This window comes from Rhea pennata, chromosome 8, assembly GCF_028389875.1.
Source record: "Rhea pennata isolate bPtePen1 chromosome 8, bPtePen1.pri, whole genome shotgun sequence".
Taxonomy (NCBI): Eukaryota; Metazoa; Chordata; class Aves; order Rheiformes; family Rheidae; genus Rhea; species Rhea pennata.
The window spans coordinates 3,649,746-3,669,743 of NC_084670.1; the positions used below are offsets into that span (position 1 = coordinate 3,649,746).

The 19,998-nt window shown below is 38.3% G+C and overlaps 1 protein-coding gene across 6 annotated transcripts in view; it reads right to left on the reverse strand.

The window, feature by feature from the left end:
- PATJ (PATJ crumbs cell polarity complex component) overlaps nt 1-19,998 on the reverse strand; it is a 159,336-nt gene that overhangs the window by 27,423 nt on the left and 111,915 nt on the right. For all 6 annotated transcript variants that reach the window (XM_062581767.1, XM_062581762.1, XM_062581764.1 and 3 more), the window contains 5 exons: nt 19,716-19,794; nt 16,432-16,524; nt 12,077-12,148; nt 11,385-11,490; nt 10,629-10,762 (listed from right to left, as the gene is read on the reverse strand). In XM_062581767.1, the coding sequence (XP_062437751.1) occupies nt 10,629-10,762; nt 11,385-11,490; nt 12,077-12,148; nt 16,432-16,524; nt 19,716-19,794 (484 nt within the window). The remainder of the gene's footprint in view (nt 1-10,628; nt 10,763-11,384; nt 11,491-12,076; nt 12,149-16,431; nt 16,525-19,715; nt 19,795-19,998) is intronic.

Genomic DNA, 19,998 nt, shown 5'->3' on the forward strand with positions numbered 1-19,998 from the left:
ACTGGTCACCTGCAGTTCCTACTCATGGACTTCAAAACTGAGTTGTGTGCTCAGCATCTCTAGAAGTCAAGTCCTAAATAGTTCAAAATAAATCAACCGATAAAAAAGAGAAGGCGGAAAAGATGCTGATGCCCAACGAGAGGTTATGAACTTGACAATGTCTATGGAAAGATTCTCACTCCTATTCTACCCAGTCTTCTCTCAGTTTCGCACAGATTATGGCTGTGCATGATATAGCTTGGCACACAGAAACTGTTAATACAGAAGGGGGAGTAAAAACACTCTCATCATATCAAGAGGGTTATTAAAGAAAGAGATCTAGCTGCTAAAAGCATATATTTCAGAGGGTTGACACATACAGTCAAAAAATGGAGCTTTAATCTTTATATATTTTGACAAAAAATGCTTCCTTAGTCTGAGAACATTGTACAAATCAGGAATTAAGGCAAAGTTTAACATTTCTCGGATGTGATGGAAGAATGCAGAATACAAGCCAGATCATATAGAGAGCACCGACTCCATACTAAACAGGCTTTTTCTGATTTCTGCAGAACATTTCTATTGAACTGGAAGAGGCAGAAGAATTTTAAAGACAATCAAAAATACATCACGGAATACCTGGAGAATTCTGGCAAAAACAAGGAACAGAAATGTCTAAAAATGCTCTTCTTGCAATGTGTATGCTTGCAGTTGTATTTTGGATGGTCTGTCTACTGGAGGCGCATCAATAACTTCAGAAACCCATGACTCTCCCAAATAAAGCTGTTACAGTGGAGTAAAGGCAATTCTTTCTCCTATTTTGCAAATACAGAATTCCACATGAGAACAGACGGCTCTACAGTGGCAGGTGTATACCTGAACTATCCAACCATAAAACCTGTTAGAAGGCAAAGTAGAAGGGAAGTTGTCCACTACTGTTGGGGGTTCTGTTCTGGGCTGGACAATGCTTATATTGAAGGCTAACAAAACCAAAGGATCTGTAGTTGAATGGAATGAAGCTGAACATACTGTTACTATACATATTATATAGCTAAAAAATCATCTCTAAGCCAGAATAGTTCCAAAACATGGCAATAATATACCTGGTTGATATATAATGTGTGTCAAATCTATGAATGGACCATACATTTCTCAAACCTGCAGTATGGTACATTAGAATGTATTTTTTAAGATTCAGGTTCTAGCCATGGCACAGCTATAAACAATTGTTATTGCTATTGCTTTACCAACAAAATACCACAGTTGTTACATAGTCCTGCTGAATAAAGGAAAGGCACCCAAGTGACAATTCTCATACTCATTCTGATTAAAGAGGTTCTTGGCTGATGGGAAAAATGCACTGGTAAAAAGACAAGGGCAGAGAAGTAGAAGAGTTCATTGAGTCTCTTGATTGACATCTTGAAGCATAGAGTAAATGACTACTTCACAGAAAGTGCAAGACAATCCTACAAAAATTAGCACCCCATCCAACATTGTACTTACAGGAAACACAACTTGCAAAACGTGCAAATAATAGTCTACATAGCAATTCTGTTTATCTGCACTATGGGAATAGCCCTGAACTCTAGGGAATCTGGTCTCAGAGGTCTCCAACTGTGAACAGTTCTCCTTCTTGATTTATAACAACTTCAGAGACCCAACAGAGTGAGGATATCAACTCACCCATCAGCAGAGTGCACAAACAGAAATGCTCCGATTAAGACTTAAATTCAGTTACCAGTGACAGCTTAATCTTTATACCTTAAATGTCAAGAAGTGCTAGGGTAGAGACCTCAGGCAAGGCAGGCACGGCATTGTCTTGATTGAGCCTTGGGGAGAAAGGTGGCAAAGTCAGCTTCCTATTCAGGAAAACTACTGATTGAGTGAACCTTAAACCTGTAGGGTCATAAACAGTGGTGAGAAAGGCTCAAAAGTTGGCTGGCTATGGGCTAGGACTGCTCACACATTTGCTGCAAGTTTATAGCATCAGAATGAGTCTCTGTAATGTTTCTTTTCTTCTGTGCAGCCGTTCTTCAGGCCAAGTAGCAGCTTTCATAGCAGGTTCCCTTTCCCACTGAAAATCAGTAACCAGGCTACTGAGCTACTTGTAAATGCTGGGAGAGTGAAGGAGTAAAAAGATGCAACATACAGAGGCTAAAATTTCAAACATCATGGCTACTTTGACAAAGTTCTATGGTCGCTAGAAAGGTGGAAGAGTATGGAAGAGGAACTGAAGCAGAGAAATCCCCTCGTATCTGGTGTTGACTGAATTTGACAAGAAAAGAGGTCCGAATTCTGATGAAGAGGCTTCTTGCACTGAATGTTACTTAACGTAGATCATTCACGACAGCCTATTTCCTTTAGTTGAACTAATATTAACTGTGTTTTGATGTTTATCTTCACTGTGCTATTACAGTCTTCCAGGCACCTCTGCCCTGCCAGTCCGTGAGAGCCAGCCGTTATTTTGATAGGATCAAAGGCACTTCACAGGAGAAACGTGAATCGCTACTCAACAAGGAGCACAGGAACCAGTGGCACAGAGCCAGACTAGTTAAGGCACTCAGATGGACATGAGTTGTTTGAAGATCCCAGACTATGTTTTCCAAAGCGTGTGTGGATTTAATGTGGGAATCAATAGGCAAAAACAAAACGGTCCTGGGAGTAGAAACCAGAGCCACAGTTGTGCCCTCTACCTAACAAGGCTCTCTCCACCAACATAAACATCACTGCCCATTTGTCCCAGATCTAGAGAGCATTAGGTGGCAGGGAAAAAGGCACCAATTTCCCAGAATGGACAATTCTGGGCACACAAAACTACCTACTGCTGAGTGTCCAGGCCAAAACAGAGTTACCGATTTTGGGAACAAACATAGTTGGATAGTGCTAGAAGGCAGACAGGTCAAACTGTTGGAATTATATGAATTTTAAGCGCCTATATCGTAATTTGGTTTGCAGTTACATGAATGAAGTCTTCCTAATAACCATAATTAGGTGCAAAACACAAAGCCTGAATGATAGTACTTTTTTGAGGAAGTAAAACAGTATGCTACATACACAACAATGTCCAGGAAAAGATGTTTTCTGATTTGGTTGAGAAATTGTGTATTCCTAAGCTAACATTACACACACTTCAAACAATTGTCCTACTTAGCTACAAACGCTATACTAAATTAACATTTATTAAGGATAATAAAGCTACAAGGGTTTCTGATGACTGCAGCATTACAGACTTGCCTCTTTCCCAGGCAAGTAAAATATCATTAGTTATTTCCTTTTCAACTTCTGCAATACTTCATCCAGAGTAGTAAAATTGTCATTTCATTTTTACAGCCTAGTTCACAGATAAAGTCAACTGGTTGTACAGTGTGTTTCACTGAAGAATTAGCCCCACACAAGAATCTTTCAATAGTTAAAATAAATCCAGCTGCTGGTTATTTGTAAGCAGAGGAAATTACAGCTGTTACATTATGATCTATGATCTTCCATTCACAGATCTAAACAGAATCTAAAAGAGAATAGTCCAGCAACAAAAGCTGAAGATCAACTCAAAGCAAATCAGTTGACTTAAGAATTTTATTTAATATATATTGTGCCACATATACCTCTTCTAAGACTCAAATATTTTGCAATTGCTAGCATTCACAAAACATTAACAGGCACCCAAAATCCTAAGCCAAACACTACTGTAATAAAACAGGCTATATAATGTAAAAATGTATTACTGTGTTAATGTAAAAATGCTTTAAGTTGCACGATACTGAAAAACTTCTCTACTCAAGGTCAAAACAAAAAGTCTGTTTCCCATTTAAGTACAAGCTCTTGCAAAGGATGGTGTTCACTTGCCAACTTTCATAAAAAAGATTAATCCACAACATCAATATGAATATAATTTTTCATACTAAAATACAGATTTATTTTAAGGAAGTGGATAATATTTGTATTACATTTTATAGGCCCCGATAGTTACATCTGGTCCTTATTTATTTAAATTTTATTCAGCTTGCATAATATTTTTGCTTACAGTTATATTCTCTAAGATCAGAAAAGCCCAAACCTGAAAATTCAATGGCACTATTCATTAACATTCCTCTGGTCTGCAGTCATAGACATTTGCAAGCTCTCCTTTGATTCTGAAATAATAAAACCAAGGTAATAAGATGTTTAGTGTAAAAATATATGACTTAACTCAGAATGATAGAAAGAGCTGTTTCTATGAATCACATGCCAAAGCAAACCTAAGTTTTTCAAAATGTATACATGCTCATTTTAGAGGGAATAATAAAACACAACTATGTACTAAAACATTAACTCTCACTCATTATTTTATTAAATAAAAATATGAAAATTTGCAACGTACAGTGCATAACACAGGTTATACAGAATGTATGAGATCCTGAATGCATGAGACACATGAAGTCCAAAGCCAACGGTTTCAACTACCAGCCAGCAAGATACTCCTGAATCCTTCTTGATACGTCCTACTGCTTTTGTATACTTTTAGTTTAAGTTTTATGGTTGATTTACTCTCGTAGAAGACACTGACTTCTTAGAGAAGACACTATTATGCAAGCTAACCAGTCAAGTAAACTCTTGCCAAAGATCTATCAAATATCTGATTTGCAGAACCTTCTGCTTTAGTTCCCACTTGTGATAACTTCGGTACAAAGCAGTTTGTTTTCTTCATGCTGTTGTACGATAACATCCTTTCGGAATTAGAATGAGTTCACCAACTGTATTTTTACATTATCTAACCAAGAGTCAAAGCAATTCCTCATATCTTCAAGCTAAATGCATTTACCACTGTCATCAATTTGCCTTCTATTTGATAAACGTGGGTGACGGCTAATAAGTGATTAAATGCTTTTCCCTTGCAACCACAAGCTTTTTCCTCTACAATACTCAGGTTGTGATTAAAAAATTAAAATTTTTCTGACCCTTTTTTGTTTTGCTGTTCCATTCATCGTGCAATAGACTTAACAGCATCAGTATCTATAGCCAATACATTACTAAAATCCTCCTGAGGCCCATATCCTGCTTTTCATTTGCAGCTCTAAGGTAAGCATATTCCACTGACACAGTTTTAGTCTTAGCTGTATGTGATGACTGTACAAAATCCCTTGCAGACCTCAGCTGTGTGTTAAGTAATGAAGTTATTTTTTGCCTGATTCTAAATATAACTGGGCATGGGAGGAGCAGTGGGGGGAAGAAAGCTCCAGCAGGTGAGAGCCTGTGTGTTTAGTGCCGTGGGAGCCACATCAGCCCTCACGCTTAGGTACGTCCCACTGCTGCCTGCGCACGGCACAAAGCAGAAAGCACCGTGGCTGCAGTGTAGCCAATGCTGGGTCCCAACAGCAGGTTGCTCCTAGCAAGGACACTGGTTCTCACGGTGCCAGGGGCAAACCCAGGGGCTTTAACAGCTGCAATTTAAAGTCACTTCTTTCTCAATCATTCCCTTGCTCTGCCTTAGCAACTGGCGTTTGTGCAAGGTATGATTCACCTGGACTAGACGAACAAAGCTAAATATTCCTCTGTCCAACTCCATCACGACATGCCCCATTCTCTGCTGTGAGCCGGAGAGCCACTGGGGCTAACGGAGGTCATTAGCAGCCCTTTCTCCTTTACGAGTCCTGTGTTACCAGCACTCACACCACTGAGTGTTAGTTGAGTGGAAGCATATTCTGTTACTTTCTGGAGCATTGCTAAGGTGTTTCAGTTCCCTGGATTTGTGAATGTCTACGTTTTATAGATGGAGTCCCTTAAAGTTTCTTAATTACCTTAAAAAGGCCCTTTATTAAAGCCAGCTGAAAGCAAAAGTAAAAAATATTTTTTTTTACCAATTCAAAATAGACAACCCAATATAAAAACCCTATATAAAAGGTTTGTTGTTGTTTTTAATAAAAAAAGACACAAGATAAGGAATGCTTCATTTTTTCTTTCTCTAAATTTCAGATAATACACTCGACAGCTTTCCTAGCTGCTCTACTTCCAAACTGCCCTTAGGTGATCGGTCCTACAGTCTGTTTTTATTTTATATTGTAGGTGCCTCTGCAGTATGTAACCGTGATTCAGAGTCTGTCTTCGTGCTCTCCTCCACTCCCACGGTTTCCTACCTCAGGCTGGAAGGCACGTCCGTGTACCAAGTCTCCATTAGCCTTCAAAATGCTGAATACCCTCCAGCACGTCCCAGTGTCTTAATCGGGTCAGTAACTACAAGCACAGTAACTACAAGCAATCAGCTCAACCATTACAAGTCAATTAGTCAATCAGAAGCAAAACAGTGCTCCCATCTACTAAGAAAATGTTTGTATCTTGGAGCGAGGCCTTTTCACATACTGCCAAGAACAAAATCCCTGAAAACTGACAATATTGTTTTATACAGAATGACTCACTGCAAGCTGCTAACTGGACAAGACAGCAGCATTCACTTGCTTGGGAGAAATAACAGGGTTAGGATCTGGAGGAAAACCATTATAGGCATTTTAAGCTATTCCTTGATGCCCCGTTCTTAGCCCATTCCAACAGCAAACTTCACAAAAAGTTTTTGATGAAAACTTCTCATCAGAGGAAAAGGCTCATTATTTGAATCTACATTATTTTGCTTGAACCAAATGCAAACTCATGCAAAATATGGTGAATCAAAAGCAGAATAACTAAGGAATGCTTCCTAAATTTATGGCGAACCACTGGAATACCCGGAGCTGCCACTCTGGTGTCCTGTGGGATTGGTTACTCGGTCTGGGACCCACTGGTCCCAGACTCAGCAGCTTTGGGCCAACAAGCCATGCCAACCTGGCTTGCTGCCACTAACACTGAAGGCTGGAAGCTCTGGAGACTCCACATCTAACTAAAAGTCTCAAGTCGTCCTGTCTTGGAGCTGGAACATCAAGCACAAGAGTCCTGAGCAGCTTGCTAGGGTTTCCGGAGCGCGGCGCTGCAGCCATCGCCCCAGCAGCACTGGCACGCTGCTGGAGCTGGTCCCACGGCCGGCGGCTCCGGAGCGAGGCGCGCCGGCAGCTGCCGGGTGACAATGACATCCCTGTCAGCTTTATAGCTGCTCTTAGCCACGGTGGAGCTGACGAGCGAGTCTATATATCATTCAGCAACAGGGGGTCAAGGGGGCCAGACAGTGTCCCAGGGAGCACAGTTAGAGCCTAAAGCCTCATTTGGGGATGTTTCTGAAAATACTTTTCTTCTTCTTCTTTTTTTTTTTGTTAATTCCCTTAGAATTACTTTTACAAGTTTGACTGGACTACAACCAAAAAAAAAAAAAACAAACTAAACAAAACAAAAAAAACAACCTCACAAAGTGCTGTACTTCAGCCAGCTCCGCTCTGTAGTTTGATTGCTTTAATGGAGAGGCCATGTGTGGTGTCAGGGGTACAGGAGAAGGTGAAATGAAAGACAGTGGAGGAAAAGAAAAACAAAAAAATCAACTCTTAGAACAGGACAGACAGGACAGCAGTCCAAACATCAACACTGTAAAGACAACTTTCAAGGACAAATCCTTCCTTCTCATGCCTTTTCTATAACCTCATCTTTCCAGCTGATGCTCTCCTACTCCCCTAAGTATGAAGCCACAATCCCAGCCTACAATACATCCAACTTGACTGGATTTTGGTTGGGTGGGTGAAGTTTTTGGTTTGGTTTTTTCATAAATTTAATGGGGTGGTCTTTTTAATGATAAAAATTTAACGGGGGTTAAGGCAATGCTTACCAACCTCCTGAAAAACTAACCTCCCTGCACACAAGCTGTATTTTTCAAGTCTCTGCTTGGTGACTTCTGATGAGATTCCTAACGTTATGACTTAAAAGCTGTACACCATATTTCATTTTTAAGTGGTGCTTCTCCTTAGCAGGCTGCCAGATTTATTACTCCAAAAGCTTGGACTGCACAGAAAAGACCCCAAACAACTCTGAAGTGAGCAGTGCTAGTCCCTGCAAGTTGCTGTTGTGTAGCAGCGTCAACTGCCAGTAATCCCTCAACCATTTTTATAGTAAGGGTATTTTCATACTGCATGGATGAAGCCTTTATGCTCTTGCTATAACTGCCTTACACTCCATTTGATAGATCCTAGCGAGAAGCAGCCTCCCTCAATCCCTAGTACTGATAAATGAGGTAAAAAAAGGTAGAAGTTCAAAAGCCAGATCTTCCACAGTGGTGACGCCCAGGGAGGCACCGGTCGCACAGAGCAGCTCCTATCCTGCCAGGTTGGCGCTGGCGCTGTCCCGATGGCCCTCTGCCTGGGCAGCCCAGCTCTGCGACCGCCAGCTGAGCAACCAGAGCGTGAAAGACAGCAAATCCCTGTTTCACACCTACAGAAACAGGCTATGAAAGATATTACTCTGATTCTCTCTCACTTTGATCTGAAAATTCCCCTATTTCAAAAACAGTTAACGAAGGAACCTAAGCTGCTGAAGCCAATGGCAACTCTGTATTAATTTCCCTGCACTGTAGAAAGCAGTCAGCCTTGGTACATAATTTTCTACCAAACGACTAGACCTGTAGAAGTGCTGAACTTATGACATATAACATATGTATAACATATATGTAGACATATACATAAGCAGTGAAGACATAAGTTAATTTATTTGCGTTTTTTAAAAAAGGAAAGATGTCATTCTGTTTCACAGAGTTAAAATCAAATGATGGGGAGGAAGAGATATATCTTTCAGCTATTATGTTGTACTTCCTTTTTCAGGAAACCTAGAGAGACAGAAAATTTCTTACAGTTCTGAGTAGCATTTTCTTTCACCACTCACCATTCGCCTATGTAAACTATATTTCAACTCTTTATCAAAAAATTGCTAATTTTTTGCCTTCATGGCAAGAAAAGAAAGCATCAAAATAATTTGGGGCAGATCATTAGCACAAAATAGTAAAATCAACAGTGCTACACTGATCACATCAGCTGAACATAAAGCCCTGGCAACCTGTTTTAAGGAAAACAGTTTGCTCCCACAATAACTTGGATAACCAAGTCATGAAGAATCCCAGAGAGGGTCTATGCATATGGTAAATTATCAGATTAGACTTTGGTCTCACCAATGTGACTTGTTTCCTTTGAAATAATATTGCTTGCCTTTGAATGAACAGATTGAGAAATAAGAAAACAAACAATAATTAGTTTTGTTAGATCCTATAATATAAGGATCAGAAAAGTTAGAAATTGTGCCCTCCTTCCTTCATGCATTTCACAGTAACTGTAATCAAGTGATCACATATTTTTTTAATAAATTCATATGAAGATTCTTTAAAGAATGAACTAATGGAAGTACAATAATACCTAATCAATACCATTTATTTAAGCTAAAGAATGAAATCCTTTGTATTTTTCTCATCTGCTCTGTAAAGCAGATATTTATAATTTTCATTTATTTATATGAAAAACTCATGAAAGACATGTACCAGATTGCTTCTGACAGACTGCCATGTACTATTTCCAAATTCCAGTTAAGTGAAAAAGCAGAAAGATGACTAATGCAGAACTACTTACTTGAATTTACTCAACTCTGAAGATCTTGATAAAAAAGAGACTAGATACAAAACAGCACATGGCCAAATAGAATTAAAACCATATAGACTAGGTTATCCTTTGACATAACTCAGACCTCTCTCCACATGAAACAGAGCAGTTTAACTCCACATATTTGGAGACTTGGATAAATAGAATTGAAAAACCAGAACCTTTTCCAATTTCATCTCTTCCACTTTTTTTTTTCTTTTTTCTTTTTTTTTAAGGTCTTGAGAAGGATTATATCCTTTCAACTTCTTCAAGTTTATAGCTGCTTACACTGGCAACACCTCACTGCTTAATGATAACCTACTGTGATATTTTCAGGAACAACTGCATGTAAAGAAAATACAGAGCAACTCTATTGTCTTAAGTTGCTCTGTGGCATGGGATTTAGGAAAACCCAATAAAGACACACTGCAATAGACTTGTTTAATGAAGGAACTGAATCTGGCTTTTAAAATAAAAAAGCTGACATTCTGTAAGACAGCATCTCTTAGGCAAATAGTGGAGTGGTAACAGCTAGAGCAAAGAGGACGAGATGAAAGGTTCAGCACAACCAATTTGCTGAGTTTACACTTGAACTGATACATTTTAATGTAGCTAAAGTTATTTTTTTTCAAAACAGCATAACCAAAAGTATATTAGACAAAATTACCTCTGTAATTTTGATTTACCTCTGTTCAGCTAGAGCTTTTGCTGGCAGGGACATGTATCATAGTTTGTTTAAACGCCTACTAAGCATTTATAATCTCAAGCCATTGGTTTTAACCTTGCTGAAGTAGCTCTACCTCTGACATTCTTTTCTACTCCAATTCTTCTGATAACTTACTGCCTGAAACTCTTAATTCACATGTGCTAAAGAAGAATACATACTTGTAAATTATGACCATAGCAGAAGACACCACTGAAACACAAGCATATAAGTTTAAATAGGAATATAAAACAACTGATCTGATACGAAGCAAAAATATCAATGCAGCCTTGGAGATTGTGGCTGCTGGTTGCTTCTCTCCATACTGAACAACTCATTAGAGCAGTGACAGATTAATGGCATCATTAGCTTCTGCATTTTCTTTGCCTTTCTTCTCTCATTGTTTAACATAAACAATAAATACTAGTTGAACAGAAGCTCACCAGTGGAGTGTCTTTTCCTCCAACGATGCTGAGACCAAGGCCTGATCGACCCTTAGATATCTCTATAGTCATCTCCTGCCCCGGAACAATAGGACAAGTTGCTGGATTCGCAGGCAATGGAGGTGGAAAAATACCTACGATCATGAAAAGATGAAGAGGTGACTCATGCTATCAAGTGAGGAAACAAAAATGACTAATGAAATAATATGAGCGCAACCAATTAATTCCCATGCTTTGCTCTTCACCTTTACAGATCTAAATTAAGATAGAAGATTATTCCGAGTTGCTTACTACGGAGTTCCTAAATGTCTGGGATGATATCTACCTTGGATATGACCTATATAGTTCAGATCATGATGTCCAAGTGTATTGCATTTAAGGTAGGTGAGGCAATATCACAACCCAGTGGAACAGACAGTGTTCCAGATTGCAGTATGCTCTGCACTGGAGAAAGTCAAGCCGTCGGTTAGACACGAAAAAGGAAGTGACTTCAGGTATACAGTATCACCATATTGCAAAGAACTACTCAAATGCAAAAGACAAGACTAGACAGTTGTGACACCTTTTTCCTCAGAACACATTATTAGCGCCATCACTCTGGCAATACGGAAGGGAACGATCAGTTCACTAACGCACTGGCCTGGCTTTTCCTTCTAAGGAGAGCACCGGATACTAAAAAGACATCTTAAAAAAAACATCTCCTACGTTAGGGTACTAAATACATGCTATGGTACTGAAAAAAATAATTGTTCATACTATGGCTGGTGACTTCTGCCTCTGGAGAAAGATAAGTAGGTGCTGGCACCAGGGATATCTCCTGTAAGCTGATCGGCAATTTTGCTGATCTGATCTGACTGAAGACCTAAAAGCAAAGCAAAGTAGAAGCAAAATAGATCAATTATCAATAGCTGAGATGCATATTATGCTGAAATCATCCTTAGTTATTGGTCATCACATCCTACTAAATCCGCTAAGTTAACAAGAGGGAAACAAATAACAGGAATAGGTGATGAACTGAAAACATTCTCTTTAAAACTGAGTGGCAAATCAGGCAGACTGGATAACTATGATTCCAGAAATGCTTGTGCAGAAGTATGGGCAGAACTCTCTCTCTCTGCCATGCCTCTCAAATGAAGTAGCTTGAAGCTTTTTCTTTACTTTTCTACTTTTCTTCTTTTCTTTTTCTCTCTTTCTTTCTTTTTTTTTTTTTTTTTTTTTAATACCAGGAAAGAACATCCTTGACATTAGCCAGTGCGATTTTCTCCACATGCTTAAAGAGAAGCAAGTCATTTTTGAAGTTTACCTCAAGAAAATTATTTTAATGTTTCCTCAAAAAAAAAACCAAAACCAAAACAAAAACAAAACACCACTAACTGGTAGGATAAATCACAATCTTCAACTGAATTAAGCCTCCAGAAAATCTTATCAGTTAATTTAAACACACATACATTTTCTGGGAGCTGATCCTCCACTTCCTGCTGATCTACCAATGCTGGTTTGTCAACTTTGTATTTCACATCCTAAAAAATAAATAAAAAGTTAGGAGTATTAAAAATATCATATTTAATAAAATATCCACCAAAACTACAAATGAAGGTTCTAGTTGAACTCAGTGATGTTGCATCATACAAGCACACTTACAGTACAACATAAAGCTGAAGCCAAGAATTTAATAGAAGAGAATTAACATGAATTCTGGGGAATATCAGGAGCTACGAAAAAAAACGCATAACCTAAAATGTTGAAGGAGGGGATTTTGAGAGGGGATTCTCCCACATTGTCTATGTTGTTCCTGAGGAATTGGGAACTCTAATTCCTCTAAAGGATACGGACCTGCAGCCCCTAGGATGTCACAGGAGAACAGCTCCCATGCAAGGTGGAAGTGGATAGAGTTACATATTGAGCTTGGAGCATGCAGGCACCTGCACAGACCCTTCAGTGCCTATAGCCAGAAGAAATTCAAATTAATTTACTTCCCTCCCCTGACTCTTTTTTTCTGGCAGTTCTCAGCAGCATTGAGCATTCTGCTGGCATTTAAATAAAGTAACTGCTTATAATGCTTTGTCCCATCTCATGAACATCTCAAACAACGGCACTTCAATCACAGGCTCGTCTTGTGTCCTCATTTTCTTCCATATGCTTGCAATTTCACTAAAGAGTATTTTTCTCTCCTATTTCTACAACTGCTAACAGCAGTCACGGGGTCTTGCCTTTGTTACCTCTTAGCCAAACCTAGGCCACTTTGATCACAATATCTAAACTCTATAAACCTCATATCCTAGTTTGCAGAAATGTTGCATATCTAACTTCAAACGATAAGCGATGCTCAGCATCAGAAGAATTTCTCATTAAGATAACTGTTCATACATTGAAAAAAAATTGTATTAAATTTTAAGTTACCAAGCTTGAAAATACTGGCCTTGTTTCCTGAAGTTTTACAAAATTAAATCTCCCAGTTCCAAAGGCCCTTCTCTCATATTTTTTTTTCTTTTATATTCCAAGCTTGCTCTAACTATAATTGTTATCTGTCTGGATAGCAAGAAAATCAGATAAAGTGATCTCACTCTATTATCAGAAGGGTCAGGGGAGAAATGGCAAATGTATTCTGTCATTTTATGAGAAATTGTTATAATGAACACGGAAAATTATTTCATACCTTATTTTTTTCATTCTGATACATGACTAAACTCTGAAACTTCATCTCACACATCTCGTAAGCACTGAACACCAACTTTTAAATCATTTAATCCTCTCCATTTACATCCAGATTATGTTAGAGGTACCTGGGCAAAGTAAAAGATTTCTAATCCCTCAAGCACTGCATTGTGCACTCAGCATTTGTCATAAACCTGTGACTTGACTGGTTTAATCTAATTCGATTCCCTTAAATGCACTCAAAAGCATTTTCATAAAGCCCTTCCTACCTGCTGCTGCTTCAAGGACACGTTTTCCATCTGTGCTAAAACAGATTATTGTTCCAAGTTCAAGCAGGTTACAGAAAATGAACCCAGTCTCATAACCAACATCAGTTTAATTATCCTACCTACAGGACACTGAATTACAAAGACACTCTGCCAGGACACTAATGATGCAAGGTGTTTACGAGTGCATTCAATTACCATCCAAAGTGTTTTCATCTTAGTAAAGATAAAAGTTCTGAGAGTACCACTTACTAGATTTTTAAAGAGCCTTCATGCATCATTTTTTTCCCAGTAACACCTCGTAGAAACCAAGATAGCTAATATCCTCAGAAAACCATGACTTTGTATCAGGTCACCTCAAACATCAGCTAATAAGCATGCATGTATTGCCTAACGCTTGCATCGGCTGCAGTTCAGGAACAGAGCTGTTTTCTTCTTCCCCATTATCGTCCAAGTCTATGATGATGTCCATTACACAACTTCGTATTTCATCAAGTGATGAAGTGACAACAGAAAGCATCTTGGGACAGACTGACAAATTTATCAAGAACAAATGGACTCAAAATGATCTGCATTTTTTTTTATTACATCTGTCACTCGGGTCAGACAATCTGTCCGTGCTTTGACATGTACACGCTTGTGGAACATTCTTGCTGATAAGACATAATTTTTATTTATTCAGTGAACTTGATCCTACATGTTGACTTTTACATTCCAAATTTCCCATGATATATTACTATGAAATTCAGTAACAATGGTGAAGTAGCATTAGGCTCTAGTAGCAACCATCAGGCCCTGAAAAACAAGGCACTGTTGTCTTTTGCCTCAACAGTCACTAAAAGATTACAACAGAAATCTCTTTTCCTCAAAATAATGAGTTGTCCTGCGCTGCACTGCAGCGTTAAAGTCTTAATGCCGGTATGACCACAAATCCATATTCTTCTGGTCTGATTACAACCAAATTAAAGCACCATTTACAAAAATAAGGTATCTTTCCTACAGGTAATTGCCATATCCAGTCATGTAATTTTAAAATTCTGATTGAAATAAATCTCTAACTATAAAGCTTGCTGTCATGTCTGTCTCCACTATTTCGCATCCATATATGACTCTTAATTTAAAGAGCTGGCCCATCTGAAATCATCAGGGAATAAGTGGTTGGATCTATAGGCATTCAAATTATTTTCTAAATCTCCCTCCTAGCCATTAAGTTTTTGGTATCTATTCATAAAAGCAACCTAACAGCTATTTGATGTCACAAGAAAAAATTAAGTGGAAAGATGAGACAGTTTTTCTTTTCTATTTTCTATTCCAAGTAAAGTGTGTATGATACTTCCCTCACATGGAGCTTCTCAACAAATATATGCCCAGTCTTCTGTTATCTTTCTGCCATTGTGCTATTCTGGACAACTCTTATTGCCAAAGTTTTAGCTTTTAATTATTATTTTAACTTTCAGTCTAAAATACTGTAACTTCTACCTTCTGGCTCAAATGTTCCCTTCCTTCTTCCTTTATCAAGTCCAAAAGGAGCTGCCAATATCTTCTGCCTTCCCAGTTGTTCCAGTGGCATGTTCCCTCCATGCCTATCTTAGATTTGTTTTCTTTTCATTAAATTAATGCTACAACTATTCAAAAAAACTGCACAGCTTCACAGCACTGTGACCCTTTTTGTGTAATATATTTTCTATCTTTTTTTCCACTTACGACTTGTGCATTTTTTTTGTATTACTTTATAATTGTTAAAAAGTTCCTTGGTAAATTGAGTAAGAAGAGTAGCAAAAGCAGGTAAATTATACCTGCAAATGCATACTATAAAGCTCTGATTCATTTATCTTCAAGCCCATCAAAGGACTGTTCTGTACAGGGTTACAAATACCAGTACAAACAGTCAATATTTTTTGTAATCCATCAAGAACATAAACAAATCAGTTGCACATGGGTGGTTAATTCTAGTGCTTGAATCCCATGCAACACTTCCTAGATTTTGGATTTCACAGACTTGTTAATTAAATGCTTACTAGTAATAGGAGGTCACACACAACTCATATTCTCAATATCCAGGCCAGTCCTTGCAAAAGCAAGGAGCAGAAAGAGAGCTAAGAAAAACAATCCAAAAACATCAGGCTTCCTTGGTTGAAGACTGCACACACAAACTGTGCATGCACAGCAAGTCCCATCTAAAGCATTCCTTGACAAAAAAGTAGACTGCTGGGGAAAAAGCTTATCTCAGTAAATTTTATGAACCTCTATGTTAGTCACTCTTCAGCATATTTAGTAGTTTTCCATTTTAAACTTTTAACACAGAGTCCAAAAAAAGAGATTAAGGCTATACCCTAAAGGGCTTTCAGATTTCTGATAATGCACAATCCTGACATACTAAACAACAAAAAACCTCATCTCTATCAATGAGAAGTTCAGTATTTATTACAGTGCACATTGACAGTACCACATTAAATAAGAAGTTATGGGCTTGATGCAGAAATTACTGAGGGAAACTCTATAGCTGTTATTCAGGAGGCAAGACTAGATTATCATAATAGCCATTTTGGCCTTAGAATTTATGAAGCTATGAATATAAATAAGAATATAATTTACAGATCCCATTTTTTTCTGAAGTTTGTCACACACTGATAGCAAACTCTCATCTCAATATTGTAACAAATTATACTGACTTCTTAATCTCATGAAAACATGTGAAGAGAACTGTGCCTGTATATAAAGCTAAAATCTAGATTCTCCTCTTACTTTTATGTACTAAATGTAATTCTACAAAAACGTGCTGTAATACTTCAACATAAAGTCAGATAGAAAACAAATCATGCCAACAAGTCTGCATCTTCTAAGCTCAGATCATAATTAAATATTGCTTTAAAGCCACTTACAGCTTTGATGGATTCCTCATCAGTCAAGCTTTTCATGACAACTTCCAAGCTGGTGTCTTCTTTACTGTTTGCACGTTCAGTGCCACCATGATCCTGGTAGAAAGGATTGATGCCAGTTTTTAATCAGAGCTACAATCCCCCATATTAGCTAAAGATAAAAGTAGACAACTGGAAACTTTTCTTTCATTTTTCTAAAGAAGTATCAGCATAAAGAATTTTTTAAAAAGAAAATTATACAATTAAAGCACTCTGATCTCAGGAGTTAAATTATCAATGCAAGTTTTGTAAGACAGACCTCAGATTCCAGTAAGCCAACTTGAAATATTGCAAGGCAGTCCACTGCTAACAGTTAGCAGCAAATCTGGGCCAAATTTCAAGTTGGACTAATCCCTGTAAACTGTAAAAATCAAACCTGAGGGGGTCAGTGCCAGCAAGACTGAGTGCTCTTCCCCTGGGGCAATAGCTAAGGCCTGATTAGAGCCAGGTTACAGCACGTTTAGCTCAGCTGGTTAGAGCGTGGTGCTGCTAATGCAAAGGTTGTGGGTTTAATCCCTGTATGGGCTATGCTGAGGGTTGGACTAGATGATCTCCAGAGGTCCCTTCCAACCTGACCATTCTATGGTTCTATGATACGTGGCCACCGGGCTGGGCAGGCTTATGCCAGCACTGCAGCACAAGCCTCAGCTTCAAGTGTAAATGCAGCCACACAATTCAAGCACTTTTGTATATTACTGTGAGAACACTGCAAACAGCATTCAAGGGTAACTACTAAAGAACCAACAAATGAAACTAATATGCCAAAAGACAAGTATTTTCTGTAAGAGATGCTACAGAGCTTCCTTGTGCAGAAGGTCTAGCTTTGAACATGTGCAGTACACCTATGCCACTGCTGCAGAAGGAGATTATGATCCAAAGGAAACAAGTTTTTCTCTTTCTGTATAGGAATCCCAATAAAAATGGCCTTTAAAACAAAAAATACTACATAGAAAAGCTTGTCTGATCGGGATTTTCTGATATTTTCTCTACATAATAACGAGGCTATATTTAAGAAACATACGTTTGGAAGAAAAATTGTTTCCTTCCCATACCAACAATCAAAGTTAAGATAGATAGGAAATAGCATATTTCAGGGAAGTGGCTGAGTTAAGAGTTTAAAGCCTTCGCTCTGTATCTGGAGCTATTCTCTCCTGCAAAGCAAAATGGACTTTCTATGACACCAAATTTTGAGATTATTACTCCCAAAAGTGAAGCTATTTCTGACTTCTCATTAAACATTGCCCAACCAAAGGTAAAATGGGAATTATGCAATTGGTGTCCTGACCACCATCTAAGGAGACCAACTAATTCTCTTTTCTGGAGAAGGCTTACTCTGTCCAGTACTGCAAGAGAGCTGTACTCCATTAATGAGATACATTATGGAAGGGGCAGCTCTCTGATCACTGCAACTTCCTGAAAACAGAGCTTTTAGATTAATTAATTACATTGGTTTTGGTGTTTTGCCATAGTATTACACCAAATTGCAGTCACATTCTGTCCGACAGCTCTGTGTAACAAAATAAGATCTGTCTGTGTTTTATGGAATATTTACTGTTTAGCATTTTCCATAATAAAATAACTTAATAAGCATCAAGACTTAAACTGAAGAAAATTAACACAATAGCATGAGGTAATTATGGTACCCTAATATTCTGTTAAAGAAGCTGGCTATTTTTTTTATGATCTGACACCTTTCACAAACAGTGTAAATAACACACATTATTTAGTCAGTTTTTCATGATACAAGGCACAGTCAGCATTTTTTTAAAAAGACACAAACAGTTGGCAAAAGAAAAGCTCTATCAGTTTCTATGCACTGACAGTATCTTTTGGCTACATACATTTTACAGGTTAAGGGGAAAAAAAGATAATTAAGTCAAAACCTGCATTTACTCAAGAAACAGACACAGCACAAATGGTGAGAGCTTCCACCACCACGTGAAGCTCAGTCGACAGGCAACTACCTTGCAAGGCAAAGGTAGCTTGTGGGACTGCCGTCAGGTTGCTGTGTGCTGGGAGATTGCAACTACAGGCAGTCAACCACAGAAGAGAACGTGACTACCTAAAGCTTTGTAGCACATCAGGAAGATAGATACAAAACAAAGCTGGGAAGAAAAGTAGAGATTAAAGCAAAGATGAAACTTGGGCTGTGTAAATCATAGACTGAGTTGAACACAGCAACAGCAGCTTCCTCTTGGAATACGTTGCTTTTATGAAGGGAGGAAGAAAAGCCCAAGCAGTATCTAAAAATGACGTGGAATCAAACAAAAAACTAAGCAGCTCTTAGCGCAAGTCTTGAACATAGCTATAGCTGTATGGGAACAGCATAATGCTAAAGCAATATGCATTACCTACACATGCACAGTGCTGTAGGATAACAGTAATGTTTATTGAAATACCAGGAGTCTAATGTCTTTGAATTTATCAATTCAAGGCAAGACTAAACCCCAACTGAATTATAAAATATGTTTTGCCTTATTAGCTCAAATAAAAATACAATTAAAAAGCAACAGCCAAGCTAACCACATGCTTTATCTAGAAAATTTCATTACACTATATCAGGATGTCAGAACGATAACAACGTAGTGACACTGCAAGGATTCATGATGCACAAGAGAGCAATCAGTCGACACTGGGACTGAGGCAGCAACTACAACAATATCACCACACCGAGGAAGCTTTTGTGTTGGACGACCGTCTACCGCAATACTGTGCGCAAAAGCTCCCTGCCTAAACCGCTTGCTTCTGCTCCTGGGACATGGCACAAAGCTGTTGGTCACCCTAATTCTTTTTTATGGACCTAGAGAGGAAGATAATATTGCTCTGGAGGAGCTGAAACGGACAAGGTGTGAGCCTTCCCCTGAAAAATAGTTGTTTCTGTGCTGTTGGGGGATACCCACATTTCAGGCAAAAGATCCTCACCTCAGCTACACCACTGGTAGAAAAGGAAACAGGTTTCATTCAGAGATTTGTTGTCCCCCTGTATGGCAATAAACACTTTAATGCCTGCCACTTAGTACCATGCCAACTTTCAGTAATGATGAGAACAATAATAATAATTAAAAAGACAGGGGAAAACACACCTATTGGGTCAAGTTGCTACCTAATGCATTTTATGATTCAGGGTTTAATTAGACAAGGCACTTGAATTTATAATGAACTGCTAATTACAATTAATCTATCTAGTTCAGCAAAACCGAATTAAAAAAAAAAAAAAAAAAAAAAAAGAAAAAACTCACCAACCTTACCTCAATAGAAGAGTGAGAGCTAGAGCTGGAAGGCAATGGGAAAGGAGTAACAGCCATCTGATTGACTGCATCTTCATTTCTGTAAAACAGAAAGCAACATATTAGACGCTAAACTATAATGCCCAAACTTTTCTTATGTGTTGGTTTTGCCCATTAAGAAAATATTGTTACCAGGGTAAAAATAAACTGTTTCTTACCAGAAATATCAGCTTAGAAAAGTCCTTCATTTTTGTTTGTGTTCTTTGCTAGTAAACAGATTATATCACTTTTTGGGACCACAGTA